At 49.1% G+C, this 20,761-nt stretch overlaps 1 protein-coding gene across 1 annotated transcript in view; it reads left to right on the top strand.

Moving 5' to 3' along the window:
* Positions 1 to 20,761, top strand: part of CAMKK1 (calcium/calmodulin dependent protein kinase kinase 1) — a gene marked incomplete at its 5' end in the record, with an annotated part of 59,880 nt that overhangs the window by 7,233 nt on the left and 31,886 nt on the right. Inside the window, 7 exons of the mRNA XM_082008511.1 lie at positions 3,129 to 3,176; positions 4,627 to 4,680; positions 12,375 to 12,426; positions 12,994 to 13,127; positions 13,724 to 13,760; positions 16,170 to 16,191; positions 18,139 to 18,227. Of these exons, the coding sequence (XP_081864637.1) occupies positions 3,129 to 3,176; positions 4,627 to 4,680; positions 12,375 to 12,426; positions 12,994 to 13,127; positions 13,724 to 13,760; positions 16,170 to 16,191; positions 18,139 to 18,227 (436 nt within the window). The remainder of the gene's footprint in view (positions 1 to 3,128; positions 3,177 to 4,626; positions 4,681 to 12,374; positions 12,427 to 12,993; positions 13,128 to 13,723; positions 13,761 to 16,169; positions 16,192 to 18,138; positions 18,228 to 20,761) is intronic.

Here is a 20,761-nt window from a genome sequence, read left to right as displayed (position 1 = left end):
AAGTGCTCGAAGCATCACAGAAGCTAAGACAATAGTGCTTCTATAGTACTTATCTGAGCGGAGAGCGATGGAGGTGTGGATCAGGTAGGGATGCAGCGATAGCGAGTGTGAACTCTTGGAGGCTGTGCTGCAGACCCTGTCATTGCCTTTCCCTTGGACCCTCTCTGGGTGTTCCCATCCCAGTATTTATCCACCCTTTTCAAAAAAACATCCCCCAAAGGTGGGTGTCTTGGCATTGCTCACAAGCTCCGTTTAGCAGCAGTGAAAGACCAGAGAGATGCTTCAGGAGATCAGTCTGGTGCAGGATGAGAGTGGTAATTTCTAGCCAGAGGTAAGAGGGATGGTGGGAAGGTGATGCTCAGGGTCGAAGGAATTGGTGCCTCGGACACACGGACAAGGCATAGTCCCTCCTCAGTTGCACTATGTGCTTTGTAAGGGGGTTTGCCCAGCTGGGTGGACTACATCCCACCCAAAGGACTCTGCTCCTTCAGGAAGGAGGGAAGAAATGCCGCTGTGGCTCCCTCGTGTTGGCAACAAGCAGCAGTGAACTTGGTGCTTTAGAGATGCCACCTTGACTTGAAACAAGGTACTGAGTGCAGACCAAAGAGTATATGGCTACATGTAAAAGCCTGTATTTACTCGTGCAAGTAATCCCCACTTGGGGGAGGAGGCCTGATAGCAGGACCAGGTCATTGCATGCTTGTTTGAAGAGCAGGAGATACTGAGGTCGTTGGAGGCTTTCTCAGTGGGGTAGCCGCTTTGCCTGCCTGTCTCAGCCACACTCTTGAGCATTTCCCTATCTCTGCTGCACTGCGGTTTTGCACAGGACAAGGCGAGGGGTGTGAAGCCGAGCACGGGTAAACGCAGGGCAGGAGACATCAACAGAAAACTGTTCCAGCTTAATTCGTGAAAATCACCGCGATGCAAAGCGCAGCCTCGGGCTGGGAAGTGAATCTGCTGGCCTGGGGTTTTCAGGGGAATTTGTCCTCCACGTGCCCATACCCTGGGCTCCTATGTGCTGACCTCTCCTTTGGGGAGGAGAGTCCTTTCTATAAAATTCAATGGCATTTTTCTTTTCCGTGTAGTTCACTGGTCTTCTGTTTTACATCTTGGCCTTTGCTGGGTCATGGTCTCTCCTCTCTTGTCGCTCCTAGTTCTGATGGATTGGTTTTTGACTTTGGAAAGATACGTGCTTTGCTAGCAGCAGAGTTAATACACTTCTACGGTCCTATTACTCACAGTTGGCTCTTCTTCCCTGTCAGGGAAAAATCTTCCTTCACTGGAAACAAAATCGAGATTTAAATAATACCTTGTATTCCTGGGAAGCCACTGCTTGCAAGCTTAAAAAGTCATTAGTTCCCCATTCCTTTATTCTCCTGCACTGTGATGATTGTTTGCATTAGGAGTGTTTTCTGGTTGGTGATGAGAAAAAGTCAAAATTATCTGCTGCATCCATGCTTTAATGCATCCTGAGAGACAGAGGAGTGTGGCTTTCAGTGAGGATGGTGCACAGGGATGGGGCCATGGCACCCCCTGTTCTTACAAAGAGTGAAGGCATCTGGCACTGGCTTTGCTGTCCTGGCACTGCTTCTGTAGATTGCAGGACTATGTTGAGGTTTGTGGAAAGACTAACCTACCTGCCTGCATGTTTGATATCAGCTTTGGTCCCAAAGAATTGCCTGGTGCAGAGGTTGGAAGTGAATTTCCAGCCTGCATTTAGTGCTTTGGCAACCTCAGGGAGAAAGAATGTGTTTTAAAATGCTGCGTGGGGAAGTGTGTCCCATCTAAGGCTCAGTCCACACTATATGTGGTGGTTGGAAACTTCCCCCCTTCTCTCACATCACTGCGTTTGGGGCCATCCCCTCCCCTGAAACACAGTTAAGTGCTATCTGTTAAGTCAGGACCAAGGCAAAAGCCACTGCAGCCTACCCTCCCCAGTGCTGGCGCTGCAGAGGTCCCCACAAGAGCACTTGGACTCTTTGCCAAGAGCTTTGCCCTGCAGCGAGCTGTGTGCTGTCCTCCTACGGACCCCTTTGCAGTGGCTGAGCCGGGCAGGTCCCCTGGGTGTTCCTGGGGAGCCACAGGGAGAGCTCGGTGTGGGCAGCGCATGGTGCCCACCCTGCACTCGTGGTCTTGAGCCTCCCGGGCTTCTGTGGCTTCTGGGATTTTTTTCCTGGAATTAGTGAGGGTGGAGGGGTCATCTCTGGGTGAAATGCAGCTGTGGAGGTTTTGCTGCTGCGGTGTTTTCTGTTAGGTAGTATGATGCTAAAGGAAGTGGTGGACTTAACGTCAGATGGCTGCACAGCTCCTCTGTTCTCCCTTGGCTTTCAGCAGTTGGCACCTAGGGCCACTGTCACTCTCTGCATGGCTCCCGGTCTGTCAAGTAACTCAGCACCCCATCATTACACCCTTGTCACAGCTTGCTGGGGGGGCTGCATCCACCACCCTTCCACCCCTGTGGGTTTCATCTCTGTGTAGCTTGCAGACAGATCAGGCCTGCTTAGGGGTGATTTATTTTGGTAAATACTGTGTTGGCTGAAGGGAATCCATTATTGTTTGTGTTGCATTGCAAAGGAGCTCAGCTCTGTGTCCTCCTCAAAGAGCAGCCTGTGATCCAGGTGAGGGTTCCCCTGGGTGCAGCCCCAGTCTTCGTGCACAGCCCGCAGAGGGTCCCTGTCTTTGCCAGGCTCATGTTGGGATGGGTATGGGCTCATGCCGCAACCCTGGGTCTTGCGTGGGTGCCTGGGTGCTGGGAGCTGCCGGCCCATGAGAGCCCCATGAGCTGGGGATGGGTGTTTTTCTGCTTGGTATTGAACACAGTCCAATGTAGATGGTTAATGTAAAGAGGCGGGGAGCTGCTGTCAGGCTCACAAGGACCTGGAGCGATGCTGGGGAACGAGGGTGGAGGGGCCTCAGGCATTATGCCAGCACAGCCAGAGTCAGAATTCAGCCCATAATTGCTTTGCCTTGGGCTGCCAAAAAAATTCAGTGCTTGTAGTGTAATATATACTGGTTTAAATAAGATTTAGTCTTTCATTATTCAGCACTCTGCCTCTACTTGATGCTGATTCAAACTCTGTCATTTCCTTTTACCAATACTCTAATTATGTTCTCCTTTTGATCTGCAGGACTGTGTGCAATTAAACCAGTACAAGCTGCAGAGCGAAATAGGCAAGGTACGTTACTGGAGCTCCTGTTTGTCGCAAACGACCTGCATGCACAGAAGCAAGTACAAGTGGAAAGACTGTGCTATCCTGAGACTCCTTGCAACTTGTGTTTGGTTTGGGTTGGGTTTTTTGTCTTATTAGTTTGAGCAAGTTTTGTTCAAGGTCAAAGTGGAGCTACCTCCTCTGGAATCTGAATTTATTTTCCTTCCCTCTGAAAGTGGTTAAGCTGGCTCCCTTCCAAGGTGTTTGCTTGCCAAATATAACACTAAGAGCCTTTGATGCGTTAATGCAGCTCAACAAGGGAAGAAAACCAAAAAAAGATCAGGGCAGGTGTTTGGTCCCCATCAGGACTAGTTTAAGTTTTTATGCCCCTGAAAGAGATGCTAATTTAGTTCTAGTCCATGTTTAAAAGCTGCAGAATGATTCAGAAGAGATTCCTCCAAAGTTATTTAGAGGTCTGGGCTGGTGAGCAGTTCAGACACCTGCACATTTGGACATCTGCCACCATTGCAGATGGGTCCATGAGTGACAGTGCTGTCTGGAAACTGTACCTACCTTTGCAGTTGGAACATTGCAGTCAGAAGATGCTGCACCCTGAGCTGCCGGGACCTTCACCAAAAGTTTCATTAGCCCAAACTTCTCTCTGAAGCAAGAGGCCTGTGCCGTGGGAGGAGGCACCCTTACCACCTGCACAGCAGGCTGTGTGTTTGGCTGCTGGCAGTCAGGGTGTAAGGCTGGAGATACCACTGCTGGTGGTACAGTAGATGTCATCTGAAACTCACACACAGCTTCAGACCCACTTATGGCTTTTGTCATTGGCTTAAGTATGATTTAAGGAGAGTGTGAGGCTGCCTATCTGGTGGATTTGCCCCTGCTGCCTCCTTCCCTGTGGGTCACAGTGGGCAAATAGGCACCCAGAGGTTGACAGAAGGTCTGCTGGACCTGCAGCAGACCAAGATCAGTCAGGTGGCTTGTCGGTCTCCTCTGAGATTAGGACCTTCATTCCAGCTCTCAGTGAAGTCAAGAGAAATGTTTTGAAGCCTGTAGTGTTCATCCCACTCATTCAACAGGCATCTGTCAGGGATACCTTGCCATGGTGTCATGTCTCGCTTGCATAAAATGTATAGTGCTGCCACAGAACTGTGAAAAAACAGTGATTTGGATGGAGTTTGCATTCAGGCTGTCACTGGAGCTGTGGATACAGCAGCAATCCAGGTCTGCATCTGCCTGGACAACGTCCAGTTGGTGGAAAGCAGGCAGCTGGTCCTCACTGAAGTCCATTTGCTATCAAGACATGGAGAGGTTTTGTGCTGGAAATGGTCTTGTGCAGAAATACACAAGACCTAGGGCTCTGAAGGTTTTTTTCTCCCCTGTGTAAGGCCACAATCTACCAGCCCTGAGCAGCAAGGACACAAGGTGAAGCTGCTGAACTGACTGTGCAATTTGTGTTTATTTTTAGGGTTCCTACGGTGTTGTGAAACTGGCCTACAACGAGAACGATGACAAGTATTATGTAAGTGTCTTTCTTCTCCGCTCCTTGTTGCTGCTGCTCCTCATTCCCCTTTGCTCCCATGAGAGCTAGGTCCCCTCTGCCTTGCTGCTTTTAGCATATGCATTTCTGATTTGGGTAGCCTGCAAGGAATTGAACCTCCCTGCTGGGCATGGAGCTGCTGCCTGCATGCCTGCGTGTGTGCAGTGCCAAATGGGAGGGAAATCGGGTGGGCTGCCTTATATAACAGGCGGGGATCTTGGAGGCAGACTGCAGGAGTGTATTGCTGATATGTCTTGACATTTTCTAGCTATGAAGCAGGTCACCTGAAATTAGAGGCGTGTGGGTGGTGGTATGCAGCACCTGCTGTGCATTGGAAGAATAGACTGGAACTAGCAGGTGTGTTTTGCAAGGAAATGGGCATTTATCAGAAAGGCACTGAACAGTGTGGCCCAGCTGGGCAGTGCCTGGCTCCCCAGCATTTAACCCCCTTGCGGGATGCCTCTCTGTACACCAAAAGGGACCTCATTGTCAGGTCGTAAGGTGTAGGGTGCAGGGCAGAAGGCAAACCTTGGCTTTTAAATCTTTTGCTGAGCTGAAGCCAGAGTTGGAGGGTTTCAGGTTTAAAAAGGCTGCTTATGCTGAAGGCTCCTTGTCTGTCCATCCCCTTTCAGAGGCAGGTAAATCCTAACCACCTCAGCTGGGATTCCTGCAAAATCTGTCTACAGATGTGCTCATGTCCTGTTTTCTTTGGGCTGAGCGCGTGAGCTGGACAGGTGGCAAAAGGAAAGCTGGCTTGCTGTGTGTGGCTGTGCCTGAAGGCTTATGGAAACAGATTTCGGCAGTTTCTGGTGGATCCCAGGACAGGTATCTGCAGAGCAGATCTGGGTGATTGCAGTGCTGTTGAACCCAAACTCTGCTGCCCTTGACGCAGCCCTGCCGGTCTGTCCTTGCGCTTCAGCTGCTCCATACTGTGTTTGGTGAGAGGGGTCCTGCTTTCGCTGCCGCCATGGAGTGGCCTCATGTGGGTGAAAATGGGACTGTCAAAGCACCTGGGCAGACTTGTGTGCTGCTCCTTGTCCCAGTGCATAGAGCTGTTGGCCTTTGTACAAAGGGGAATAAGAATATGCTGTGGAGATGTAAAGCATGCTCATTCCCCGCTACTCCCCAGCTAGCTTTTCCTCCCTGACTCTTGGATTTCCAAGTGACATGCCAGGTTGGAGAGGTTGGGTGTGAATTGTATGCCTGTTAGTATTTGTTAGCCGTTCCATGCTTCCAGCAGGCATGAAATTGCAGAAGAGTCTTTAAATGAAGGATGGAAGACATGAGACAGAAATCTGGACAAGGTGCCCTGGAGCTGGCCAAGCAAAGGAACCACAATTCTTTCCATCTGCTGTCCTTTCCAAACTGACTCACCCACCGCTGCAGAGCGGTTGCTGTTTCCAATGGCCCCCTTTCTCTGCTGCCCTCTGAGTCCTCCCTCCCGTGCCCTGCAGCAGGATGGTTTTGTTGAACGATGGTGTCAGCCGTGGCTTCCGTGATCCATCTGTCCCGCCAGCATAGGCAGTGCCAGGACCAGCGGCACAGCGTGGGAACACATCACATCACACATTTCCAGCTGAAAACTTTTTTGCTTTGAAAATTGTCATCTTTACATTTTGGCACTGCCCTTTTGTTCTGGGAATCTTGATGCTGTGCTGTGGGCTGCCCAGAGTGGGCAGGGCAGTTGTCACAGCTCAGCAGGAGAGAGCTAGGTTTAGGATAGCATTGCCTGCTGCGTTCTTGTCCGTGTTTTGGATGTAGGTTAACGCTCTGGATGTAGATTCAGCTGGTCAAATCAAAGCCAAAAGTGAAAGCCTGCGTCCAGGTTAGCCTGGTGTGTGGTGGTTAATCCCCACTTAATCTCCACTTCTTTTTCTAATCTAAGCAAACGCTTTAAAGCTACTGCAGCCCAAGAATGGCTCCCATGCCTGGGCACTGTTTCAGCCTCGCTACCTGAAGAGGGACGGGGTGTGCAGACCCTCTGACCACCGGCATTGCAGGGACATGCTCTTTGGTTTGCTCGATCCCCCTTTTGCGGGGGTTAAGGCAGGGTATGAACCAGATCTCAGCTGGGACCCTGGGGCTGTGAAGGCGATCCTGGGAGGTGCATGGAGTGCTACAGCAGATGGAGAGATGGGACCAGAGCAAGAGCATAGGCAGTGTCTGCCTGTGTTTCATCGCAGTGGATGTCAGCATACGGGAGAGGAGAGGGCAGATGGCTGTGCTGCTGCCAAAACACTGTGATGCTAAAAGCCTGTGTTTCATGTACTTGCTACACTTTCGGCTGGGGCAGCGGGAGCTTTCCCCCTTCCCCAGCTGCAGTCACATGCAGACAAGCTGTCACCCCTAACCCTTCCAGGTGCCCCTGCTTGTGTTTTCCAGGAGGACAAGCCATGATCGAGACACCTCCACTTTTCCAAGGCATTAAAACAGCGCAGGAGCTGGCAGACTTTTTAAAGCTTCAGAGAAATTGTAACCAACTGCATAACTGGCTAATGGTTGCTTAGCTCCCCGTGCCTCCCAGTGTGTCTGACCCACGTGTTCTCCCAGCGCTGAGATAACTTCCATGCTGCTCTGCTTACCGTTCCCGTCCAAGGCTGCATTGCAGCAATGCACCCTGACCCCCTGGGTTTATTTTTCCACAGATTTAGCTCTGGAGGGTTGTTTTTCTCTCAGTAGCGAAAAGCAATAACAGATAATTGGAGGAAATCAGCCCTTGGTTGGCCTTTAGTGAGCAGCCCCTAATAACCGATTCACATGTGCAGTGTTTTAGCATGAGGCCAGGGTGTTGCTGCCTGCTTTATTTTCTTCAAGCTAGTGTGCTGCAATAAAAAGGAGCAAAAGTTTAAAGAGAGAAAAAAATTTTTGTTTTGGAGTATAATTTAGAGAGTGACTCCTGATTCTTGCTGAGGCATGGGGCCCTTTGCTAGCTCTCTTGGAAAAGGCAGAGTTTATATGTACCGGGAACTGAACCTAGCTCCTGACAAAGCAAAAGGAAAGATTTCTATTGCTTTTAATGAGTTTTGGATCTGGCCTAGAATTAGGAAAAGCTCTCAAGGAAAAAGCTGATCACCACATTTAGGAAAAATGTAGATGAGTTTTATTTACTTTGTGGGTTTTTTCACCTTCCATTAAAGATGAGAGAGTGCTTCCAAGAGCTTTATCCTTCATTGCTGTGAACAACCACAGTGCCGCGGAGGGCTGTGAAAGTGTGCTGGCTTACGTCAGCAGATGCAAGGTATGTATTAGACCAAGGAAATTGAACTTTCAGCACCAAATATGTGAGCCAGTGCTCCCTCCAAGGAGGAGACCCCATTGGGATGGGCTGGCTCCCAGAGGAGAGGTCCCTGTCCTGTGCTCGGTCCCTGCTGCTGCTAGGCCACGTGAAGTTGTTACAGCAGCATCCGCGAGGCTCTGCCAAGGAACCCTTTACAGCTGGAAAGGTTTCAGTGTCTCAGTTTACAGGAGATGCTTTGACAGTGACTAGGGGGAAAAAAAGAAGAAAAGCCAAGCTCTGTGAAAAAGCAGAAAATAAAAAGCAAAGGCAAATGTGTCCAGGCAGAGATCTAGTTTGGAGTAATTGTGCTGATGGAATTTGATTCTGTGATGCCTCAGGTCATGTCTCCTTCCTATTTTCAATCTCTAAATCAGCTTGCAAAGAAAAGTGGTTATGATACTTCTGGACAAAAGCAACAGCATTGTAGGTAGTCAATGGATTTCTCTTTTTTTTTTTAATCTGGTTTCTAAGAAACAAGATTTATGTGATTGTGCTCTCTGCCTCTGTACCTAACAACCTTTGCATGGAGGGCTGTTTTTTACCACCCCTCAATAATGGGGGGAAATTCCTTCCAAGTTTTTGAAAAGACATGGCTGAACAAAGTGATGCTGCTGAGAAGGTGGCCAGCAGCACACCTTGAACTTTCTAGCCCCTGAAGAACTCACTTTGGTTGCCATCCAGGAGGGAAGGGAAGGAATGGCTCCCATGTTTCTCATCTTCTTGCTCACTTAACAGCTACTGAACTGCTGCCAGCTGCACTCCAGTGCAGTGAGGACCAGGGACATGATCTCTGGTTTGCTTTAACACCCCGTGCTGTTCAGCAGTGGGGTTGTGAGGAGCTGGGTCACCTGGGGTAAGAGCAGGAGCCTTCGGGAGATGGCTGGAGGCAGGCAAGCACAGCTGTTCTGGGAAGGCATCCCAGCTGCGGTGCTGCCAGCCCGGGGTGTCGTGGCGTGGATGGGGCACAGCCTGTCAATGTAATTCTGCTGCCAACATGACAAGTGGTGTCTGGAACAAAAGGTGACAGAGGCAGAAGCAGGATTTTAGGGGCATGGCAGCTAAACCTGTCTGGTTTAGGCTTTTCTCTCTGTGCATAGCACTCCTCTCTCCTAGCACAGCTTCCCTCTTAGCCACTTTCTCTGAGGGATGTTGTTGTTCAGACAGAACGGGTGAGGACGGGCTGGAAATGCTCTCTGGTCTGCTCAGCACTACCACAGGGTGCTGTCACACACTAGCAGACGATTTAGGTAGTGACCTTTGAGCAACACTCCACTCCCCTGCAAGCTGCAGGTAGGGACTATGCACAGGTATTCTGCCCTTGCAATGCAAGCCTCAGCAAATAAAATGACATCTTAAGGGCTGTGAGAGCATCACAAGGGGTAGATGATAAGTTCCCTTGGCTCAACTGATTTTATCACCTTTCCCTCCCTGAAATAATGGCCATTTTGCTGTTGTCATTACCAGTAACAGGATGCAGGCTGGAGGTCTCGCTGTTGTGAAAGCTGCTGTATACCAGGCATCCCTCCTCTCTGTAAACCTGGGATCTCCTTTCCCTCAGGCATCCTCACAAAGCAGCTTCGCTGTGGCTTCCAGCTGCAAGGTTGCTAGGAGGAGTGCAGTAAACTTTAGATAGTAAATGTACATCAAAGGAAAGCACAGGGTTCCTGCTGCCTCTCAAGGGAAAATGTCACGACCCATGTCCACATGTGAATAGCCGGAAGGAAGGTGGGTGCAAAGGCATGTGTGGAGGAAATCTCCTAGGGTCCCTCTTTTCCTGAGGAAACTGAAGCAATGCTTGCCAGTGCAAAGCGAAAATCTCTTGGCTTGGCTCTGAGCTGGTTCTTTATCAGAAAGACATTATCTGGGTAATTAGCTCTGCTTGTGAGTACAAATGTCTTTGGCTCTTTCATGCGTGTGAGCCTGGAAGGAGAGGTTTGCTGAAGCATCCCTGTGTTGCTCCTGTTACGCGCAGCTGCAATTCAGGGAGGAAGTGTTGTCCTGCCAGCTTGTGCTGTAATTAAAGTGAGGCTTCACTGCCATGTGCTCTCGTCTCTGCTCTTGTGATAATTAAGTGGCTCTAGCCCATTGCATGATGAAGTTTGCTCTTTGTCCCCCGTTTGAGTTTGAAAGCGCAGTGGGACAGGTCCTCTTTTCCGATCCAGCCCTGCTTGTGTAGTAGCAGATACTGGTACTTTGAAGTTGATATAAACATGTCCTGGTGCTTCTGCCACAGCAGTAGAGCTGGTTTACAGTCAGCTCACCTATGACACAGTAACCCCCACTCATCTCCCCATCGCCCCTCACAGCATCCTTCAAGGAGTTTGGGTGACAGCAGTAGCTCTTGTTCCCTTTGTTTGTGTCCCCGGGAGCAATTCTTGTCTTTGCTATTGTTCCTCTCTGTACCTTCCTGCTCCCTCCAGCTGCTCCCCAGAGCCTGCCCTGGGACGGACTAGCCTGAATCAGGCACGGCTGGTGGCAATGGCTCAGTTCCTCAGGCTGGGTTCCCCAAGCATTCATGCAACTTGAGAGCTTTCAGCAGCAAATTGCATCTTCTATTTCTTCTTTTTCTAAAGCTCCTTACCAGAAGGCAGGGAGGACTCAAGGTGGGATTGGAGCAAGAGGAGCCTTTTCCTCCTGGGCTGGCAATGGCTGAAAGAGAAATAGGTGTACCAATTGCTTTGATTTTTTTCCCATAAATTTTCATTATGAAGAGATAAAAATGGGGAGTGTGGGAGGTTCTTCAGTCTTGGTCCTGGCCATCCTTGGAGGTGGTTGCACACATCTTGGATCCTCTTTCAGTAGACCATGAATCATTTGGCTGCCTGTATTGGACACAGCACTGTGCTAAGTAAAAGATAAGCATTTCTGAGTCTGTCTCTCAGCACTGTTATTTCCAACAGTTGGCTCAGGAGCTGTCAGGCAGGATTGAGAACTACACAGTGTCTCTTCTCAATTACACGGGTGCAAATCCAGAGGATTTCATTGGATCAGTACCAAAAATAACAATCCTTTCAGTGAGCCACGATCCTGGCTGCAACAGGAACACTGACAGGAGGTGGGGATCCTGGGGCATGCAGTGGCATTGGTGCCAGGGAAAACAGCTCAGGAAGGAGCTCACCAAAATGGTTTTGGTGACCTGTTCCTGGAGTACGTGTTAAAAAGAGGTAGCGTGCAGAGAGCCTGCCTCCATGGTATTAATGCAAAATTCCTTGACATTTGACTGTATCCTGCAGGAGTCCTTGGTTAACTATATTTTGCAGGGATCACTCCAGTGTGAATTACAAATTTGGATGCTTAATTAGTAGGTGTAACTACCTATTCTAGGGAAAGGAGCAAGTGACCATCCCAGCTCCTGGGAGTGTAGACTATTTTCTTAAGCAAATTGTACCATGAGCTGGTTTCTCATGAAATATTTATCTGCTGGGCCAGTTGGGGCTGTTTGAGTGGCCCTCAAAAAGGTTATTAACACACAGAGCAGATGGAGTTGCAGAGACTGTTTTATTAAATATCGATTGCCTTTTGCCACCATGCTAATGCCAACTGGATGGCAGTAAAAATTACCCTAACTCCCTCCCATGCCTCAGCTGCCTGGGTTCACAATGGTATCAGCATACAATCGGGTATGAGAAGGGAGGGAAGCCCTTGGCAAAAACCCATTTCCCTCCCTGTGCCTTCCCCGTGCTCCTGCACAGAGCTGGCTTTGCCATTTCTGATCTTGCGGGGATGGATGCCTACGAAGTATCTTGTTCCTGGTCTTGGGTATGGTGCTGGATCACACTACAGGTGCGCTGTATTGTTCTGGCAGCATGGAAGAGGTTTATGGGGCAAAAATAGTCTCTGGGAATACAAAAGGCTTCCCCAGGCAGTGCAGAGCTGGTGGAAGGGCTGTGTTCTCACCCCATTCCAGGTCTGTGATGTAGGTTGCAAGGGTGTTAGCTGTATGGCTGTGACATTCCAGCTCTTTTGCTTCCTAGACCCTCTGGCAAAGCAAAACATAAGGTGGAGCATCCTTGAAGTGGCTGACTTGCAGCATGGCCGTAGCATCATCAAAACCAGCAGGTACATAAAGGTCAGCTAGAGGAACCCACCTCTTCCCTCAAGCTCCTGCCCCAAATGCAGAAATTTGGCTCCTTTTTCTTTGTCCAATTTAAAATAAATCAAAACCATTTGTTTTTTCATGGGAGAAAGATGAATGAAACAAATGGTTAGCAGTGCTTTTGGGAAGGCCTTGGTCAACATCTGTGTGTGTCTGTTGTGGCCACCGCTAACCAGAAGACTTCTCCTCTAGGTTGAGGAACAGACCTGAGCCAGTCCCTGATGCCCAGCATACTCCCGGGTCACACCAATGAACACTTTGGCTCTTGTTCACTTTTAACACTGCTTTTTCTTCTTCCTTCAGGCTATGAAAGTCCTCTCCAAAAAGAAGCTCTTGAAGCAGTATGGATTTCCACGTGGGTATCTCTCATTTGGACGTCTGCCTGTTGTCCTCAGCCAGGCAAATCCCTCTGTAGAGATGTCTGCAAAGACTGCAGAACTTGGCCTCATTTGAAAGCTGCCCAAGTAGTTGGGGGTTGGTTAAAATGCATGGTAGTAAAAGGGCAGGCACAACCACAGAGAAATTCAATGCACTTGGTAATTAGGTTCTTGGCTTTGATTTTCTGAGTCTCTTTGAAGTGCTGATTCTTCCATGTTCACCATCTATGAAGCCTACTTAAGTGCTGGAAGTTAGGCCCTCCCCTCCTCCCAGGGGCTCTTCTACCCCCTCAGATAGCACCTGGCTCCAGTGGCTGGGCCATGGAACCTGGCAAACAGACCAGGCTGGGAAGTTGGGAGGAGGTGGTCTGAATGGGGCTTGGAAATCTCAGTTCCAGGTGGAGACTGTAATGCTTTGGGATGACACCAAGGTGATGAGACCTTCCAGAATAGCTGGAGGTATCTGCAGAGGGGCCAAGCTGCTCACTCTTGCATGCCAGGTGCTGCTGAAAAATGAGTTTTTGATCATGTTATCACACTTGCAGGTAGGCCTCCTCCCAGAGGGTCGAAAGCATCCTCTGGAGAGCAGCCAAAACCCATGGCACCACTGGACAGAGTCTATCAGGAAATAGCCATCTTAAAGAAATTGGACCATGTCAACATCGTTAAGCTGATAGAGGTAAGCGGCTTTTCCACCTTCACCTACACTGAAACAAGTCTGGTTTGTATTGCAACGACAGGATCTTTCTTCGACTGCTCCTACTTCAGCCAAAATTGGTTTAAAAGAGTTGTGCAGAAATTTAGGCTGGTGATTCCAAGAAGATCATACCAATTACATATGACAAACTGGCATACTTACCCTGGGCTTTGGGCAGGTGCCCAAGAGAAGGCAGCTAGCTCTGCTGGTAGAAATAGCATCCAGCTTTGACCAGTGAAACTTGCATGTAGACAAGCCTGGGAAGATGCACAAGTGCAAGGCTTCAGTGCCATTTTCATTATTGTCTGACACCAGATTAGGATAAGCTGTGCCTTTATGGTTAGCTGTTTCTCCAAATACAGGCAGAAGCCCAGATCTTTCAGGAGATAGGAAAACCTGTGTCCTTCGAACACCTTCTCTCTGCAGAAATCTCTGAATATTAGCCTAAGTCATTCTCAGTGCTCTGCAGCTCAGCACAGTGTCCAGGGAGTACTAAAATGTTACTTGGTTAAAAATCTCTTTTTATTCCATTTTTGTCTTTTTCCACTTTCCTCTTATTTCTCTGTTATCAATTACAGGTCCTTGATGATCCTACAGAGGACAATTTGTACATGGGTATGTGAGTCATATATGCTAACAGAACCATCTGGGCTTAGACCTAGTGATGCGAGTCACATGTGCCAGGGCTCGGGGTCAATACCAGGAGGCAATTTTTACCAACTTCAGCAGACTTATGTTTTTCAGCAGACTTATTTTTTGGGATGGGAGGGCCCCTTGCAGTAGGGTAAAGCAGCCTCATGTCTTAGTACAGCTGTGCACATCTCCTTGCCTTGAGGACACTGAAGAGACATGACAGCAGCTCTGCCCTCCCCTGTGTATGTGTCAGTTCCAGTCCTAGAGCCAGGAGAGAAGGGAAGGGTGCAGGATGGTTTCTCATCCTCCTGGTATGAGGTTGGTCTCTCCAGACTCGTCCTGTAGGCTGTGGATAGCGGTAGTGACTCTGGAAAGCAGTCTTGTCTCAGGGTGTTCCCTCTGACCCCTGCAGAGACACTGACCACCCTGCTGAGCCTTGGGACCTCTTAAGACAGCAGCACTCCTGCCTTTGGCCTCTGAGCCCAGACCCTGCTGTGGGGTGCTCAGGTGGGAGGCCATAGCTGACTGTGTTTATGCGGAGGGCAGGGAGTTTCCATCCATTTTGCTTTCCTCTTCCCCAAACCTTGGAAGTGCCAGACACAGCCTAACCCCCATTTGGGCAAAACCTGGAGGCACTGGCCTGAGGCACTGAGATACCTTCCGAGATGGGCCAGAAGAGGGGGATGTCTAACCTGTTGCATCTCTGTTTCCCCGTGATGCTTCCTGATGAGACAGGCTCAAAGGCTGCTTCTCATGAAATAATTACGGGATGCTTTTGAAGCTGCCTGTGAAAGAGGGCTCGACCGTGCGAATGAAGCTCTTTGCTTTTGAAAGGCCACTTTTCCCTTTTGGCTGAAGGCCCAGTGGCTCTCAGTAGCTGCACGTGTGGTGGGGAGGGGAGTTGAGGCTGTTGTTTAAAGGCCTGAACTCCTGGAGATGGAAAGAAGGGGAGAGATGAGATAGGAAGTTTTTCTTTTTTTTTTTTTTTTTTTTTTGTTGAATGAAAATGAATTCATAAAGTTGAAAAAGCAAATGAAAAGAAAAAACCCACAAAACAAAGCTTTCCCTGTGGAGCGAGATAACAGTCCCAGACACGGCAGTAATAACAGCAGGACAAGTGGGAAATCTCTTTGCCCCACTGGGGCTCTGGGGGAGGTTGCACTGGTCCCTGGGCAGGTAGCTGTGGCTGTGTTGTCTGTGCCCCATCTCCTCTTTGCTCCCCTTTGCTCTGCCTCAGATCCTGCGAGCGGTACAGGCAGAGCGATACAGGCAAATCAAGCTCCTGCCTCTGTGGTTCCCTCGGCAGCAAGGGGAAGCTGTGGGTGCTCAGCGCTGCTCAGGATTGAGCCTTCTGCAAGTGGGTTTCCTCCCTCCTGCTGCTGACCCAGCCGATGATAACAGCCCCTTTCTCCTTCCAAAAATGCCCCCCACTACAAAGCAAAACTAGAGAAGGTGGAGTTTGCTCTTAGCTAATTACTGCTGGCATTAAGTGCTGCTGTGAGCACTCTCTGCTGCGTGCTCATTGGGAAGAAAGCAGGGGATGGAGGATGCCAATAGAAATTGAGCAACCTGCAATGGCGCAAGATGCTTGAATAATGAAATGCTGCCACAAGCTGCAGCCTGGACAGCAAGATGAGCCAGTGCACGCTGGCTTGTTGCGTTTGTACCTTCAGCTGGTCTAATGTCACAGCTGCAAGCAGGGCTGCCTGGTGCTTTGGGGAGGGCAATCTGCTTGGATTTCTTGGGAGGTGCAAGAAATCCCTTAGTAATTTGTGAGGAAAGAGCTTTCCTAGTAGATAAAGGCAGATCCTTCTACTGTTTGCAGAACAGGTCAGACAGGATCAGAAAAACACATTGCCACTAACTCCCTAATCGGACACAAAACCTTATGTGCTCTACAAACCTCAACTCGCACCAACAAATCCTCTCCAATTGCTCTTGCCAGGAAGTGTTTACCACTGACAGCCAGGTAGCTGTGCTGCTGATTGACACAGCAGAAATGGAGCAATATGTTCGTACAGCATCTTGTTCGGTATCAGCAATTTAGCAGAAATATCACACCACACACCTTCCCTTGAATATATTGAATAAGATGGGGCTCAAATCAGCAAGGGCTGACACTAGGAGCAGCAGAAATGTGGTTGATAAATTAGCACCCGCTGTCTCTCTGCGTAGAGCTCATGGGAGGTGGGGATATTTGTCTTTGCTGAAGAGATGGATATTTTCATGTTGCATCCTCTGGTGCCCTTGTCATGGGTGAGGGAAGAGAAGTGAGCGGAGATAAATTGATTTTGCAGATATGGGAATGGATGTGTTTTTGTAGATGCTAAAAAACCAAGTAAGCCCAGTCTCCTCTTCTGATTCTGATGGTTTGATTTCGTTTTCTTGCAGTGTTTGACCTCCTGAGGAAAGGGTAAGTAATCCTCCCGGGATTCCTTGTGTCAAAATTTTTGGTGTTCAGTATTAGCTTCCTAGGTGAAATGGAGGCTTGACATGTACAGTGGGGCAAACTGTTGTCTACAGGCAAGCACAGAGGAGGCAAAATCCAGCTGTAGTTGCCTTTGCACTGTTACAGCCTGGGATGATGTGGTGAATAGTAATGGGCCTGGGAGGACGTGTCCTGGTTTGATCTGGAAAACAAATTTGATGGCAATTCCCCATCAGGTGCCTGGAAGAAAAGGTTTTGATAGGAATACTCTGCTGGAGTAACAGCCACGTCATGGCTTCCTCTGGCACAAGGGGTGTGTGGTTGCATCAACATTTACTTGCCATTCGCTGCCTTATTTTGCCCTGAGCACTAACATATTGTGGGAGGCTGTTTTGTTGTCTCACTTTTCCATAGCAGGAGAAGCGATAAGGTGGTAGGAGTCTCCTCACTGCTTTTTGCTACTCCTGTGCTGATTCTGCAAGCTGTGTGGAGTCACAGCAAGGTCGGGACAGCTGTGCCCAGGATGGGGGAAGATTCCCAAAGGGCTTAGTTTTCCCTCTGGTCCCATGAACAAGCCTCTTGCAGGCTGCCAGCTCCAGCCGGTTGCTGGTGAGAAGCTCCCCAGTCTCCCTGGTGACCAGGCTGATGACTATCTTGTACGTGAGCGGGGGGAGGAAAAAAAGCTCCAGTAATCAGCTGTGGCTGGGGAACGTGCAGCCTGTCTGCCTCTAGCAGAAGGCAATTAGACTCCATTAGTGGCTCTGCCAGTCCTGCTGCTCACACTATTTCTCCCTGGTTTCAGCAGCAGAAAATTGTGCATGAAGAGGGAGGGAAGGCAGTGGCAGAAAAATGCAAATGGGAGATGAAGGTCATCGATCAGATGGCAGCAAGGGAGAAGAGATAAATGATGCAGGAAGGATTTGCTTCTGGGTGCTGAGGGGAAGAGCTGCAGAGCCTGGTTTTGGTGTCTCAGCCAGGGTTTGGCTTGCAAGGATGGTGTCTCAGGAGCACTCACTTAAATCCAGCTCAAGCTAGTGGGCGTATGTCCAAATGCAAGGTCAAGCTGCCAAGCACGAGCAAGATTAACCCCCAGTGCAGTGAAGTCCTTAGCTCCTCCTACTCAACTGTTGGGGAACAGAAGATGCTGAGAAGCTCTTACGGCCTCTTTGCCCTCAGCTTTCAGCAGGCACAGGCAGAAGAGGGACTTTTACAGGATACTGTGCATGTGCATCTCTCAGCAGTGGCGGCATGCAAAGGAAAGGAGAGGAGAAGCTGACCAGGTAACCTTGGCTGTAAAGGGCTGAATGGCTGAGTTCTGGTGGTGGCTGCTTTGAAAATCTATTTATCAGTTTAGCACCATGCACTGGAAATATTCCCACTTAACCTTTGAGCCAGTGGTTTATGTGTAGATTCTGCCTTGGTTTAGACTAGTTGCACACTGATGTTGCTTCAGGACTGAGCCCCAGCAGGCATGAAATCCAGTGTATAGCAGCAGGCACTCTGTCCCCTCTACTGTCTGGTACCCCCTGGTGATGCTGGTGCTCACAGCCATGAGCAGCTTTAGGAGGAAACCAAAGGCCAGATCCAGTTTTGTTCTTTCACGACACTTTTCTCGTTAGGACTCTCAGTGAATAGTGTTTGACTTATTTTGTGCAGACAGCAGCAGTTAATCCTGATGTTGACAAGGGCTCTGTGGCTCATACTGGCTCAGGGACTGTGCAAAGCCACCTGTCACCACTAGCCAAGTTCACTAACCTAGACGTCACCAGGTCCAGAAAGGATGGCTACGCCATCTTGTGTCACAGTACCCAGAACCTCTTGGGAGCCTGGCCCTCAGTCCTGGGGACATGGTGATGGAGAAGGTGAAACTCCTCCATCAGGGAGTGTTACTGCCATTTTGCAAAGTACTTAGCTACTACCTCTTCCTAACAGGCCTGTCATGGAGGTACCAAGTGACCAGCCCTTCAGTGAGGAGCAGGCTCGGCTCTACTTTCGAGACATCGTCTTGGGCATTGAGTACTGTGAGTACCACCAGCACTGACAGCAGCTTTGCAGAGTGTGTGCGTCAGCCTTCTGCTCAGCTGGGGAGAAGCCTCTTGACTCTGGTGGGATGTCAGTTGAGCGAGTGAGGTCCCCTCTAATTGCATGTGATGAGGTTTGCAGTTGGTGGTGGCCCCACTCAGCTCAGACTTACTCAGGCAGTACCACAGATGCCAGGAGCAGGTGTTCCTTAGAAAGGATGTTAGGAAAATAGAGGCTTCCTTTTTTTCTTACGTTTATCTCTTTGGAGAGTGCCTTTGAAGGCAATAGCAGAGCCAGAAAATGGTCGTTTGCAGTGACACGGACTGAATCAGTTAGCTTCAGCTGGAACAGATTGCTGTGTCTATCTTAGCAGGGCGAGCGCCAGCCATGAGGAGAGCTGGCGAGCGGCATGGGGAGGATGTCTGTCCTTGTACGCTCCCTCTGCACAGCATCAGTCTGAGTGATTCCTCGTCACTGCTGTGCCCTCCCAGGGAGGTGGCTCAAGTGTGTTCCCAGGCTCTGTCTGAAGACTCCAGCAGCAGTGTTCTTCTTTGTAGCCTATTTGATTATCACCACCTTTTTTTAGTAAGTCTTCTCCCAGTGTGGATGAGGCCAGATTCTTTGCTGAATGCCTGTCCTGAAGAGTACAAGGAGGCCATGATAGGTCTGTAAAGGACAGCAGAGATTTTTCTGGCCCTGTGTAGTTGACAAGTCCCTGCTGGCATGAACCTGGCAGGGGTGGGAGAAGAGGAGTCCCTGAATTGAAGATATGAAGTAGAGCTGGTATCTTGTGAGCGTGGGCCCCGAGGAGCAGCTGGCTGGTGTTTCCCCTCATGGACTCTCAGCAGAGCTGGCATGTCCATGTAACCTCTTGCTTTCTGCAGCGGGGGATCTGAGGCTGTCAGATGGTGCGTTTTGCTCACTACAGATCTGCAGACCTTGTGCTGCAGGCTTCATGGCTGGGCTTCTCTTCTGACCTGCGCCAGCAGTGGGAGGATACCCATGAAATTACTGGTTGTTTTCTTTTCTAGAAGACAGACCTCTGAAAGTAGCAAGCACAGTAGAGCTGGGCATTTATGGGTGCAGGACATGTCTGTACAGTGCAGGGGGGTGTGGGTCGGAAAGCCTGGTGCTTTGATGTGGTGTGGTGCTGGTAGCTGGTATTACTGCCATGCTGTGTCTGCATTACACAGCCCTTTCCCACTCCTCCTGAGCCTCCTACCAGCATTGTGACCGATTCCCTGCTGCTTGCTCACCTTAGGTCCCTTTATCCTCAGCTCTGCTGCTTGCACTGGAGCAGTTCATGCACAGGGTGCTGCCAGGGACCCACGTAGCATGGTCTCGTATGTGGGAGATACCCATGAGTCGGCTGGTCTGCAGTTACTGCTTCTGTACCAGCTGGGAACATTGTCAAACTGCTGGTGAGCTGTGTTTGTGTCTGTGCCTGTTTGATTCTGCTGTCCTCCTTGTAGACAGCCTTCCACAGAGGTCAGTGATCTCGTCGTTGACTGCTTTCTCTGCACACTGAGGCACTAAAGAATTGGCCATGGTTGGACGGCTGAATATGTAGAGTCGATACAGCTTTTGCAGAGGCAATTCATGCCTCACAGCTCTGTTAGTTTTCCAGAGAAGACAACACACACGTAGATAAGGTGATCCTGTTACTACATTGTTTTGATTGCCAAAAAGCTTTTGATTAGATCCATTAACAGTAGCTCGTAAGTCTCTTTGGTTGAATGGCCTCTTGTTGATTAGTAACTAGACAATTGGGAAAGTAGGAGTATAGCTTTCACACTGGAGAATGCAAATTAAACAGGAATCCATAACGTGGCCTGGGATGTTCAATATATTGCTACATTACTAGAAGAAGGATAGAGTACAATAAGAGAGATTGGCGATGACATGGTTATTCAGGATAGTCATTGTTAGAATTGACTGCAAAGACTGCCAGGAAGATGCCATGATAGCAAGTGACAGCGTGATAAAATGGCAGATAAAAATTCATGTTGCTGACTGCAGGGTTATGCATGAGGGGGAGAAACAACACTAAAAATACGTACATCGTGACAGGTGCTAAATTAGCTGTTCTCACTCAAGCTTCATTCTGGATAGTTCTCTTGAAAATGCCAGCCCATTACTTAGTGACATTCAACAAAGCTAACAAGATTTGAGGAATTATTGGGAATTAAATAAAGAAAACAGAAAATGTCATTATACAGTTATAGGGATCTGTAAGAGCTCTTTGGTACAGGTGTGGAGTATCTTCAATATTTTCTGCAACTCAGCTCAGCCTGTCTTAAAAACAGCTCTCTAGAACTGAAAAAGGCCCCAGAAGGGTGATGGAACATCTTATGTACAGAGGTAAGACCAAAGCTCTTCAGATTTGCGAATTATCATGGGAGGGGGTGATATGACAGAGGCTTATAAAATCCTAAGCGTTAGGGAAGTGATGAACAGAGAATGAATCTTCTCTCTCTCTAAAAACACAAGGACTAAGGGGTAGCAAATAAAATAATCAGGTGGCCAGTTTAAA

Source organism: Phaethon aethereus (assembly GCF_964289735.1).
Source record: "Phaethon aethereus genome assembly, chromosome: 19".
Classification (NCBI taxonomy): Eukaryota; Metazoa; Chordata; class Aves; order Phaethontiformes; family Phaethontidae; genus Phaethon; species Phaethon aethereus.
Note: the sequence above shows the minus strand (reverse complement) of the source record. Positions and strands in the feature narration are given on the sequence as shown.